Below are 12,837 nucleotides of genomic sequence, written 5' to 3'. Positions count from 1 at the left end.
TACATGCCCCTATGCCAGGGGGCACTATCCACAGTTCCCAACCTTCCCTTACTGTGGGCCATACCTCACAGATGGTATTATAAGTTCTTAATGTGTCTGGCCCCACATTGGGCCCCATATCACTCTAGTCTTGTCCCCAACCAGATCCTTCCTCATCAGGTAGCCTCAATCCCTGGCATCAAACAGGACAGTCAGCTCCCTAGGCCTTCTTCTCCAGTGGGTGTGGCTCCCCTCTGGGACCTTTGGCCACACAGGCACTGGCCCATCTCCAGGCTAGTTGGCACCCCAGGCCCCCTGGTTTTGGGCACCCTTGCAGTGGGCACTCTAGCCCATTTGACCCTTCTGGTCCTGGCCCCAGCATTGGCCAATCAAGGGTTTTGTCTAGGCTCTCACACCGCTTACTTGTCCTCTCTTATATGGGTCCACCTTCTTGGGCCTTACTACAGGGTTACCCTCCCAGTTGTGGGAGCTGAGGTTAAGGCACTCTTACCTGCCTTTAACCAGGGAGGTAACTGTCTTGGCATTTCTTAGGGACTCCCCCACCACAGGGAGCCCCACTAGACCACCTTTCCCTGGCAGGGTGCAGTTTCAAGTCATGCCCAGGACCAGGAGCCTCTGACCATCCCTATAGATTCTGCCCTGAGCTCCAAGCTGTTCCATGAGCAGTAGCTTGGCCAATTGATGCTGCTGCCTCCCCTGCAAGAAGTCAGCTGCCCTCTTTATGTAGCTAGCCTGCGTTTGAAAATGGCTGCTGTTACCTCTCAGCTCCATGTTCTTGAGGAACCCTGACACAGGACACAGACTGTCTGAGTCACAAAGAATCCCCACCCCACCTCTACCTAAACAGAAACTGATTAAGATACAGTGAGAGACATACCTATAACCCTCCAGATCAGGGTGACAAGAGTGAAACAACTGCCCTAGGTCTCATTTGCATCTGATACAGAACCAGATAACCATTCATTTACATGAGAGATGGAGAATGCAAAGCCTGAAGCACAGACTGCAGTGAATTCTGGGATCAGCAAAGCAGGGGAGCACTGCGTGATGGGGAATCTGTAATCCAAATGCTAATCACCCCACACACCCAGCTCCGCATTTATCAGACCAGTTCTAATCTGGATTTACAAAGGAGTTTCCCTCCTCCCCCCGCCCCGAACACACACACACCTCTAAGCAGAAGTAAGTTTACTAGGCATCTCGGGCCTTACGTTCCCTGGTCCCACTGTGGGAGGCCGATGTAAACTTAATTGGCTACAATTCAGTTGCTGGGTTAGGGAGTGCTGAGGCAAGACACCGAGTCGGGGGTACGGGCAACATTTGAACAATGGTAAAGGGTTCATCACAGCATCCAACCCACTGGAGCCCTGCCCACAAGTGTTGTCATACTTTTCCCAGGACAACTGGTGGAAGTCCTCTCCACAACAGGTTATGAACACTCTAATAATTGCCTTCAGTTTGTTAAAAGACTATAGTAAGATCTGGAAAAGTCATGCTAAGCTGAGGCTTGTTCACAAGTAAAAATACAAAACCCTGATGGTGAAAGCTATCTATTGTTTCTGAAGAAACCAGGAGATGTCCCATCAGTATACCAGCTTTCCACAGGAATGTCAAGCTGGCTCCTAAGTAGTTGTTTCCTGTGTATCAATCAGTTTCCTGAGTTGTTCCAATCAGATAACCCCTTGTCAAGAGAAAAGATCATTTGATTTACACTATTGAGAATACTTGAAAGAAGCTGAACTGGGGGTATAAAAATCTATAAAAGAAGCAGCAGTGTGTGTGCTGACACCACTCACTTTCTTCTCGAGAGGCTGAAGGGGGCGAATCATCTCCCTTCAAAGATTGTGCTGAGAGCTTTGCAACCTGAGTGCCTTGGACTGGAGAGATCCCAGCTCTCTCTCTTTTCCCTTCTCTCTCTCTAAGCACAGATTTCTGAACTTGAACTGTATTAGTTAAGCTTGAGCTAAGTTCCCCCAAATACTTAATGAAACCAGGGTATACTGTGTCTGTTTCTGTTTGTCTCTCCTTTGCATGTCTATTACTACTAGTATCATTATATATTTCATATACTTAGCAATAAATAACTTTCAGTCAAGCTGGTAATAACTGGGTATATTTTTCCTTCTTTACTTCTCCTACACCACTTGCTCTGCAGCAACACTTCTTTTACCTAAGCTAAAGATCCCTGTGTAGCCCCAAAATACTGTGGGGTCTGCTCATCAAGAGGCTAAAAGATTGGGACGTGCTGAGTTTGAAACACATAATGGGATCAGCTTGTACAGGCTGATTGACCCAGTTTGGCTCAGACGTGCCCTAATGAACTGAATGCTGGCCCATGAGGGTGTCATCTGGACACCCAGCCCGATTCAGAGGTCTTCTGTTTAAGTGTGTGCTTGTGTGTGACTGTGGTTATTGTTGCTCTGATGAACTGATTCTTGGCCTATGAGGGTGTCAGCCTGTCCATGCTGATCAACGCGGCCAGGTCAGGCGTGTCACGTTAATCTGTGTGCATTTGTGTGTATGACTGATTTGGGGACTGGAGGAACCCAGCCCCACTGAACTGAGTCCTGCAGGATAGCTCCACTGGGGGTGAGGGCTTGCAGGGGGAGAGATACAGCTCCATATAGAAACACCAGTGACACAAGCAGCACATTGATAGAATTACCAAGGCCCTAGCCCTAATAAATGAGCACACCCCAAAGTAATGGGAAAATCTGGTAACACCGCCCTCATCAGACACTGGCAGCTCCCTGCTCCAGTCCTTAAAGTGGCAGGCACAAAAAGGTGGCTGGCGATACCCCCAATTGTTAGCATTTACTACCTGGCAAAAGGTGGGAAAGTTAACCAGTAGGGCAGAAGTGCTAGACTTCAGAATGACTAACTTCAATGAGCTCAGGAGATTAGTAAGTGAGGCACTGAAGGCCAAGAGCATTGCTGAGATGGCAGTCCAGGAAGGGTGGTTGTTCCTCAAGGAAACAATCCTTCAGGCACAGAAGGGGACAATCCCATTGCACATAAAGTGGGGCAAAGGGGCCAAGAAGCCCTTTTGGCTGAACAAGGAAATCCAGGAAAATGTAGGGGTGGAAAGAGAGGCATACAGACTGTGGAAGCAGGGGCTGATCACCAAGGAGGAGTATACCTACTTGCTTCACACTTACAGGGAGTCAGTTAGAAAGGCCAAAGCAGCAGTGGCACTCAGGTTGGCAACAAAAGTTAAAAACAACAAAAAGTCCTTCTTCAGGTCTGTAGAGAGCAAGAAGAAGGTGCATGGTAACATAGGATCCCTACTGGATAGAGTAGGGCAATTGGTGACAGATAGGAGGGACAAAGCTGAGCTCTTCAATGAGTTTTTTGCTTCTGAATTCCTGAATATGGATCAAGACAAATCTCCCAACTGGGCTATAGATACACACAGAAGGGACACCAGCCCACCAACACTTAGAGCCAACCTAGTGAAGGCACATTTGGAGGGGCTGGATGTTTTTAAGGCAGCAGACCCAGATGGTTTTCATTCAACGGTACTGAAGGAATTGACCAGTGTCAAAGCAGAACCACTGGCATGACTGTTTGAGCACTCATGGTGCTCAGAACAGGTCCCAGCAGACTTTAAAAGGGCCACTTTGGTTCCTATTTTCAAGAAGGGGACAAAGGAGGATCCGGGTAAGTATAGACCAGGTAGTCTCACCTCTGTCCTTGGGAAAACCTTTGAAAAAATGATTAAAGATCACTTATGTGGGAGTCCAGCAGGAAAAGTAATGCTGAAGGGCAATCAGCATGGATTCATAGCAGATAGATCCTGTCTGAGTAAGCTTGTTTCTTTTTATAACCAGGTCACAAAATGCTTAGATGCAGGAGTTGAGATAGATGTCACTTACTTTGATTTTAAAAGGCCCTTCGATATGGTATCTCATTCCATTCTCATGGTATCTCAATAAACGAAGTGGCTGTGACGTAGGTGATTACACAGTCAGGTGGGTGGTGAATTGGATTAAGGGACGCACTTAAAGGGTGGTGGTGGGTGAGTTGGTATTGATATGGAAAGATGTGGGCAGTAAAGTCCCCCAAGGTTTGGTCCTTGGACCAGTGCTATTATATATCTTTATCAGTGACTTGGATGAGGGCATGGAGAACACTCAGAGTCATATTTGACTCCACAATGAACATAAGTCATCGATGTGACGAAGTGATCAGTAAAGCTAACTGCATTCTATCGTGCATTAATAGGTGCATCACGAACAGGTCTAGGGAGGTGATACTTCCCCTTTAGGTGGCATTAGTAGGGCTGGAGCTGGAGCACTGCATCCAGATTGGCTCAAGCGTTGTACGCAGAGGGTGGTGGTGGATGGGTCATATTCGACCTGGGGGGAAGCGGGCAGTGGAGTCCCCCAGGGCTTGGTCCTTCAGCCTGCACTGTTCAATTTCTTCATCAGCAATTTGGACGATGGGGTGAAATGCAACCTGTTTAAATTCGCTGATGATACCAAAATTTGGGGTGAGGTGAGCATGCTAGTAGGGAGGGAGAAACTGCAACAAGACCTGGATAGGTTACAGGAGTGGGCTGACATAAACAAGATGCGTTTCAATACTGACAAGTGCAGGGTGCTGCACGTGGGCAGTAGAAACCAGCAGCACACTTATAAAATGGGAAACTCCCTTCTTGAGAGCACGGAGGCAGAAAGAGATCTGGGAGTCATATTGACCTCCAAGATGAACATGGGCCAACAATGCGAGGTCATGGTTGGCAGGGCTAACCGCACCTTGTCGTGCATCCACAGGTGCATCTCAAGTAAAGCCAGGGAGGTGATCCTCCCTCTCTATGCGACGCTGGTCAGGCCGCAGCTGGAGTACTGCACCCAGTTCTGTGTGCCCCATTTCAGGAGGGATGTGGACAACATTGAAAGGGTCCAGAGGAGGCCACCTGCATGATCCGGGGACAACAGGGCAGACCCTGCAATTAGAGACTGCGGGGCCTAAACCTGTTCAGCCTTCACAAGAGAAGGCTGAGGGGGGAGCTGGTGACTGTCTATAAACTCACTAGGGGGGACCAGAAGGATTTGGGGGGGACACTGTTTCCCCTAGCAGCCTCTGGCATGACAAGGAACAATGGACACAAATTATTGGAGAGTAGGTTTAGATCAGACATCCACAAGAACTACTTCACAGTCAGGGCCGCTAGGAGCTGGAACCAACTTCCTAGGGAAGTGGTGCTGGCTCCTACCCTGGGGATCTTTAGGAAGAGGCTTGATGCCTACCTGGCTGGACTCATTTGAGTCCAGTTTTTTTTTCTCTTGCCCAGGCAGGGGGTCGGACTTGAAGATCTACAAGGTCCCTTCGACCCGACTTCTATGATTCTATGATCCAGTTTTGGGCACCACACTTCAGGTGGGATGTAGATAACCTTGAGAGGGTTCAAAGGAGGCCCACTCTTACAGTTAGGGGCCTGTAGGTAAGGCCCTACGAAGAGAAATTAAGTGACCTGGATCTCTTCAGCCTCCATAAAAGAAGGCTGAGAGGTGATCTAGTGACCGCCTTCAAATTCACTGGGGGAAGGGGAGGGAGCAGCAAGGAATAGGAAGTGCTCTGTTTACCAGGGCACCCCTTGGAGTTACTAGAAACAATGGTCTCAAACTGACAGAACAGATTTAGATTAAACAGCAGGAAGAACTTCTTTGTTGTAAGGGTTACCAGAATCTGGGATGGGCTTCCAAGGGAGGTGGTGCTCTCCCCTACCTTGGGGGTATTTAAGAGGGGACTAGAGAAGCACCGGCTGGGGTCATCTGACACCTGCACTCTTTCCTGCCCAAGGCAGGGGGTTTGACTCAATGATCTACTTAGGTCTCTTCTGACCCTAAACTTCTAGGAAGTCTATGAAAATGGCACATTGGGGCTCGAAAGCGGGAGCTGAAGCTTATGCACTTCTCAGAAATGCACAAGACTTCAATGTTCTGTACTGATTGGTTTTTATGTGGAGAGTGCTAATGCAAACAAACCACCTGTCCAAACTTCTTCAGTCAAAATATTTTATGTATCATACAGCAATAGTGATGGCTAAATCCACAGTATCTACACTAAAGGAAATGAGAAATGATGATTTTGCACCCCAAACCTTTAAACATCTAATGAACTATGTCAGAAAAAAGCAATTTTCCTTGCCCTTGTGTGCCTCGCAAATGAGTTATTCCTACAAAACTCAGAAAATGGGAAAGGTCCTCTTTTGAGAAACCTGAGGACTGTTATGAGAGTGAAATCTTGTGTAGCACTCTGAAAACACTTACTAAGGAGGTAGAAGACTGCTTTTCTGAGAATCCACAGTTTCATAGTTAGTAGGGCCGGAAGGGACCTGAGCACATCATCAAGTCCGACCCCTGGCCATGGCAGGAAAGAGTACGGGGGTCAAACGACCCCAGCAAGGTGTTCATCCAGCCTTGTCTTAAAGACCCCAGGGTAGAAGCCAGCACCACTTTGCTTGGAAGTTGGTTCAAGATCCTAGCCCCCCTGACAGTGAAGTCACGCCTCCTGATATGTAGCCTAAATCTACCCTCTGCCAGCTTGTGACCGTTATTTCTAGGCACTCCTAGCAGTGCTGGGGGGAACAGGGACTCCCCCAGCACCTGCTGATCCCCCCTGACTAGTTTGTAACAGGCCACTAGATCCCCCCTCAGCCTTCTCTTATGGAGGCTGAACAGGTTCAGGTCCTGTAGCCTCTCCTCGTAGGGCCTGCCCTGCTGCCCCCTGATCATGCGAGTGGCCTCCTCTGGACTCTCTCGATGTTGTCCACATCCCTCCTGAAGTGTGGCACCCAGAACTGGACGCGGACTCCAGCTGAGGCCTGACCAGTGCCGCGTAGACGGGGAGGATCACCTCCTTGGACCTGCTCGAGATGCATCTGTGGGTGCATGACAAGGTGCGGTTGGCCTTCCTGACCGCATCCCCACACTGCCGGCCCATGTTCATCTTGGCATCAGTGATGACTCCAAGATCCTTTTCCGCCTCTGCACTGATGAGAAGGGACTTCCCCAGCCTGTAGGTATACTGCCGGTTGTTCCTCCCCAGGTGCATTACCTTGCACTTGTCAGTTCTGAATCCCATCCTGTTCTCATCCGCCCACCCCTGTAACCTGTCGAGGTCCGATTGCAGCCTATGACCTGTTCATTTTCAAGTCCCTTGCAGGCATTCTCTCTTCTCAGACCCCATTAGATGAAAGTGTAGGTGCTATTTCCATCACTTACGGTATTGAACAAGACAATCTGAATTCTGAAATCAACATTTTTTATTGGATGTCAATGCTGACAAGAGTAAGGAGGAAGAGGACTCCACACATTTTGAAAAAAAACTACAATACTTTTGAGAAACGGCATTGTCTGACACCCGTTCAAATCTGTTGAAACTCTACATGCTTTACTTAACTATCCACAAGGCTACAGCATCATCTGAGAGAAGCTTTTCTTTCTTGCAGCAACTGAAAACTTACCTGAGGACTAGAAGGAAAGATGCTCATGTTTCTACCCTAGCAATACTACAGGTCAAAAGAGGACAAGCTGGTAACATAGTGAATGCTAGTACAAGGTTCACAAACAGAAAGGACCAATGCCTACAATTCTATTGACAAAGTAAGGTCATTACTTTTTAAAGCATTTCCATTTGTTATTGCATAGTGGTTAGTTGTCACAAAAGTAAGGTCACACACAGAGAGACAATCAGGAGAATGGTCCCGCTGTAAACTTAACCACATACAAAGGCAGCTTTTTTGTTAAGATTTTTAATGTGCCAGAGTCATATGACCACAGTTTTCCTCATGTGTAGATCTCTTTTAGAACAGTATCCATCTGCTATTACATAGTATTATAAAACATGATATCAAGAGTCACTCTAGAAATCAAAACTCCCTTTTCTCTTGAGTACCTGCCCTGAACTCCACTACATACCACCAGAACATCTAAATTGTGCACCCTCATCACTATCAATAATTACAAGTAGACTATGCCTAGTATGAACCCACAGTGACCTCACTCCTGTCAAAGGAGTGTGGATTGGAATCTGATCTCAGGAGGATCAATCAAAAAAAGCAACACATCGTAGTCCCAGCTGTGCTCTAAACATCCATGTTCACTGTGTCATTTCTCTAACTTTTGAATGGCATCTTTCAGGTTCTTTAAGTTCTTCTTCACTCTGTCACCCAGGAGTTTCAATAGTTTCTGACCTTTCTCTTCCTGCCACAGAGTCACAATTTTTTTCAAAACTTCCAAGGCTTCTTCATAGTCGGGCTCATCACTCAGTTCCAGCTCAAGATCCTCGACTTTTTTGACCAAGTCACCTAGGAGTTGGCTATGGTTACGGAGCTCGTTGATCTCATCTCCCAAGTTTTGCTGGATTCCTGAGAGCTTTATTCTTTCCCCCTCGATCCATTCAATTTTCCTCTTATTTTCCTCTATTTTTTCCTCAGTTTTTTTCTTCTTCTCATCATATAGGTTACATTTCTCTCTATATTCAAAGACCTTTGCTTCCTGATGTTGCACGGCTCCCTGTAGCTCCAGGGTTGCACTCTGAGCTAGGTATAAAGAGGTCTGGAAAATAGCAGCTATAATGCCAGCTGGAACAGAAGAACATAAGACTGGGTCAGATCAGTGGTCCATCCAGCCCAGTATCCTATATCTGACAGTGGAAGGTGTGGGTGCTTTAGAGGAGTAGTACTCAACTCATGCCTCGCAGGCCAGACCCAGCCCACAAAGTCATGTCATTTGGACTCCTCGGAGGTCCAGAAATTTGGCAGTGGGAGAGCAGTAGCAGTTTTAATTGCTTTGGCTGCCAGTCACAGCAATTAATGCTATTACTGCTCCCCTGCTGCCAAATTTCTGGACCTATGGGGCACCCTGTGGGCTTGATGGTGTGGCCCTACATGCCAGATTGTGTTCCAGGGGGACCTGTGCACCCTGGAGCCGAGCACCCTCCCCCCCTTTGACTCCTACACACTGGGGAAAGGTCCCAAGGGGCATGTCACAACACCCCATTGCTCCCCACATGTTGAGATTGGATCCTGGGGGGCTGACACCACCCCATCCCACCTCCCACACATCAAGATTGGGTTCTGGGGTATGGCAGCACACACTTCCACCTCCTCATGCTGGGATTGGCTTCAGGGAGCCTGGCACTGCCTCCTCCTGACTTCCACATATCAGGATTGGGACCATGGGGTCTAGTGCTGCCCTCATCTGGTCCTGCACCCTGGGATCCAGTGCCCTGAATAGCCCTTAGGGCCCAGGGCTCCCCATACATCTGGAAATTTGGCAGCAGGGGAATGGTACCACCACTTCTCTGTCACCAACTTTCTGGACCTGTGAACAAAACCACCTTTCCCTTCCACTTTTTTGCATTAAAACCTCCATCAACTTGCTGGAGCCTCATGGGCCAGATGACAGTATGGCTAGATCTGGCCCACAGGCCAGAGGTTGAGTACCCCTGGTTTAGAATTATCTGTCCCCTGTCAACTCCCTCTGGCTTCCAGGCACAAAACAGTAATGCCTATAGTTTGGGCTGACCAAACATTTGCATTTGGTGGAAAATTGAATTTTCAGCTGAATGATTTTTTGTTTTCATTTGTCCTGGTAAGAAGTTCCTCCTCAATATTGAAAGAGTCATCTTTTATTACCACATTCAAGCCCAAATCCAAAATTCTTCAGGGGACTGTGAGAATTGCTTTTCCATACTGGACTGTTATTGCAGCCCTCCTGTTCGAGTTCATCCCTCACGGGGTGGGGGCGGGGAGGGGAGGGGAGGAGGGGCAGAGTATAGGGAGTGGGGGTGGCAGGGGGTGTAGTCCTCTACTGGGATCTGTTGAGCATATACTAACCTTTTATAGAAGCAGGAAGTCTGCTGTTGTACTCACCCCTGCTTTTCCTGTAGCAGGTTCAGGTGTGAAGTCTTGTGTTTTGTCAAAGTTGACAGTAGTTTTACAAAGAGTTTAGATTATGGATTTGTCTGAGGTGGTTTGGATGGGGTGAACCTGCTTCAGGGAGGGGGTTGGATTAGATGACTTCTGGAGGTCTCCTTCGGCCCTACTTCCCAAGGCTTCTAAGATACAGAGCATTACTCAGGATATGAGCCCACCCTATGCCAATTTCCAGTGGGTTCTGCTGAGAAGGATGCCATGATCTACTCTATCCAGTGGGAGGGCAGAGTTTCTACAGGTACTTACCCATGAGATTGGAAAATGGCAAGAAGACCAGGGAAATATTCCTTGCAATTCTGTGCCACTTCTCATCTTTTGCCACCTTTTTTTGCTGCTCCTTCAGCTCACTAAGGTGCTTCTCAGCTTTTTCACACATCTCATTGGCAGCTCCCTCACAATTTTGGTAGCAAATCATATAGGGGTTTAGCATCTCATTGCTTAATTGATTGTTCATCCGTTCACTCTCCATCTGTTCAAGCTTCTCGGTGAACTCCACAGACTGGGACTCAGCATTGCTCAGTTGGGTTTCCATGTACCCCTTTGCTTTTATCATTTCATCTGCAGCACATTGGATGTGGTTCTGTATCTCTTCATGGATACCAGGGCGTTTTTGAGAACTGATTAGACATTTGATAAGGGAAACCAGAGAGCCCATTGCTTTGGTGACTGCATCTCTGCTGTTCTCTGGTGGGACAAAGGTTGAGAGAGCCATGATGGGTGAGACAGAGGTGGGCCACGTAGGGTCTACCTGAAGGAAAGAACCACAGACAATGAAAGAAAGGGGACCTGCTCCTCATTCTGGGTTCTGAGGTCCCCCTGTTTCATATATCATTCCACAATGGATACCTTTCTTCAGTTAGGGCTACGCTCACATAGTAATGTATCAACTAATTTTGATCACCATGTCCTTCCTTCATATGAGAGTTGACATGCCCTCAATCTAGGGTCAGAAAACCAAGACATGCAGAGGCTAAGGTGATGTTAGGGGGAACAGTGCATGTTCAGTGCCTCTAGAAACAAATCCTGAAGGCAAGATCTTAGCCTGAGGCAGACTAGCATATCTCCAGCAAAGACAATAAGCCAAGTTAATACTCTGATGTTGGGAAAGGATGGGTAAATACAGAGTGACCTCTCTGGAGTTAGGGAAAACAGGAGTGGATTCTGAGTTCTCTGTTCATGGTGGGAACCCAGAGTGATCCTAACTGTGGGTCCCAGTCCCATCCAAGGATTTATGGGATTGGAACTGAAATGGGATGCTGAGCAACTGCATTTTCTGTCCTGAGCAAGTCCAGACTGCCTCTAGCATTGAGACCCCACAGTCCTAAATCCCAGGAATGGTCCCCTTCCACTCAGCATTCTCCATCTCTGCTGTCGTGGATAAAGCTAATTGGCCTGTCATATATCCCACCAGACCTGTATCACTGCATCAGACCTAGGCGTTCATCATTCTGGGCTCTCCCAGGGCACGGTACTTTTGCTGTTCAGTCATTCCCCTGAGCATACCTGAACTGTAATAGTGCCATGAAATGATTCCACGGTCTTCACTTACCTTTCTGGCTGCTTCACTCCTTTTTCCTTCAGTAACTGAACCCAGTTTCTGCATCAAGGGGTGTGAATCCAGAGCAAGGGCTCTGTCTAAGGGTGCACTGGTATCTCCCTGTGACATCCAATGTATTACAAAACCTCGAAGTCCTGTGCATTTACAGACAGGTAAGTCCCTTTCATCACTTGTCTAGGCATTAGCCCTCAATGAGCTTCAGTGATTTCCAGCTGGGGTGATTCCACCTTGCCTCTTCAGTGTCTGTTTCTGGCTGGGTCTAAATTTTGCCTTCACAGAACCCAGAAGTCCCATGTCCGGAGCCTTTCTGAAGAATGATATACTCTGATCACCAGGCAGGTTATGATTTATATCTAGCAAGATTCTCCACCCCTTCTCTAATTCTCTCCCTTGCCATATGGCTCTTAGCCTCCAGGGACTAACAGCTGGTTCCCATGTCCCTGTAACTGAGATACTTTCTGGGTGTGACTATATTTGCCCGAGCTGACCATGCATCCTTCTTCTCAGGCCTCTCCCAGTGAGCTTGACAAACACCACTGTTCCTCTTCAGGACTTTTTTTTTAACTCTTTCAAACTCCAGGCACACAGTGCAGCCAGTGGAGTACATGAAATCTACCTCAGCATGGCTGAGTGGATAAAGCCATGATGAGCAAGCTAGTGATGTGTCACATAGTCTGCCTGGACTGAAGCAACAAACCACTAACAGCTGGCCCAGTACTGTCACATGTTGCCCACCTGCCATTCCTTCATTGCAGATGGGTTCCCAGAGACTTGGGACTCACCCATTTCAGGATGCCCTTCTCCATAGTCTCCACTCACAGTTGGCAGGAGAATCCTGGCTCCTCCCAACCACTAACCCCTACTCTTCTCCCTCACTGGGGAGATAGACCTAAGTGTTCTGCCTTCCAGCCCCACCTATTTTCACTTGCTAGTACCCAAGCCTTGAGGAACAACAAGGTGTTGACCCCTAGAGTAGATTTGGAGACCTGAAGGTTACTTTTGACAACCCTTGTTCTCCTGTAAAATAAGTCCTTAGATGGAATGAATGGAGAAGCAAACTTTATGTCCAATTATGAATGTTGCAAGCAAATAAAAAATAGCATAATACTTGCTTAGATATTGTTTTGCAATCCAAACAGAAGAAAAGCAGTCTTACAAATTAGACTCTTTTATACACATACTTTTGTCCGCTGTGACGCACCAGAGATCTGGTGCATTGGAGCAGACTCGAGTAATTGAGTCCGTGGAATGTGCAAGCTGACGTGCCCAGTGCTGCCACCCAGGCATTTGTAGAAATGGTGAAATGCATTTTAGTGCAGGGAAAATGGTGCTA

General features: G+C 47.6%; 1 protein-coding gene across 1 annotated transcript in view; it reads right to left on the bottom strand.

The window, feature by feature from the left end:
• Positions 1 to 8,114: 8,114 nt before the first annotated feature.
• The window catches only part of LOC149852736 (uncharacterized), a 68,506-nt gene continuing 63,783 nt past the window's right edge, over positions 8,115 to 12,837 (bottom strand). Inside the window, exons 3-5 of the mRNA XM_090029801.1 lie at positions 11,496 to 11,811; positions 10,193 to 10,694; positions 8,115 to 8,590 (exon numbers count right to left, since the gene is read on the bottom strand). Coding sequence (XP_089885927.1) covers positions 8,115 to 8,590; positions 10,193 to 10,694; positions 11,496 to 11,612 — 1,095 coding nt within the window. The 5' untranslated portion in view covers positions 11,613 to 11,811. The remainder of the gene's footprint in view (positions 8,591 to 10,192; positions 10,695 to 11,495; positions 11,812 to 12,837) is intronic.

The sequence above is a fragment of the Crocodylus siamensis genome, chromosome 15 (genome assembly GCF_052110815.1).
Source record: "Crocodylus siamensis isolate JL-2025a chromosome 15, ASM5211081v1, whole genome shotgun sequence".
NCBI classification, from domain to species: domain Eukaryota; kingdom Metazoa; phylum Chordata; order Crocodylia; family Crocodylidae; genus Crocodylus; species Crocodylus siamensis.
The sequence above is the reverse complement of the archived record's forward strand: the minus strand, read 5'-3'. Positions and strand labels throughout refer to the sequence as shown.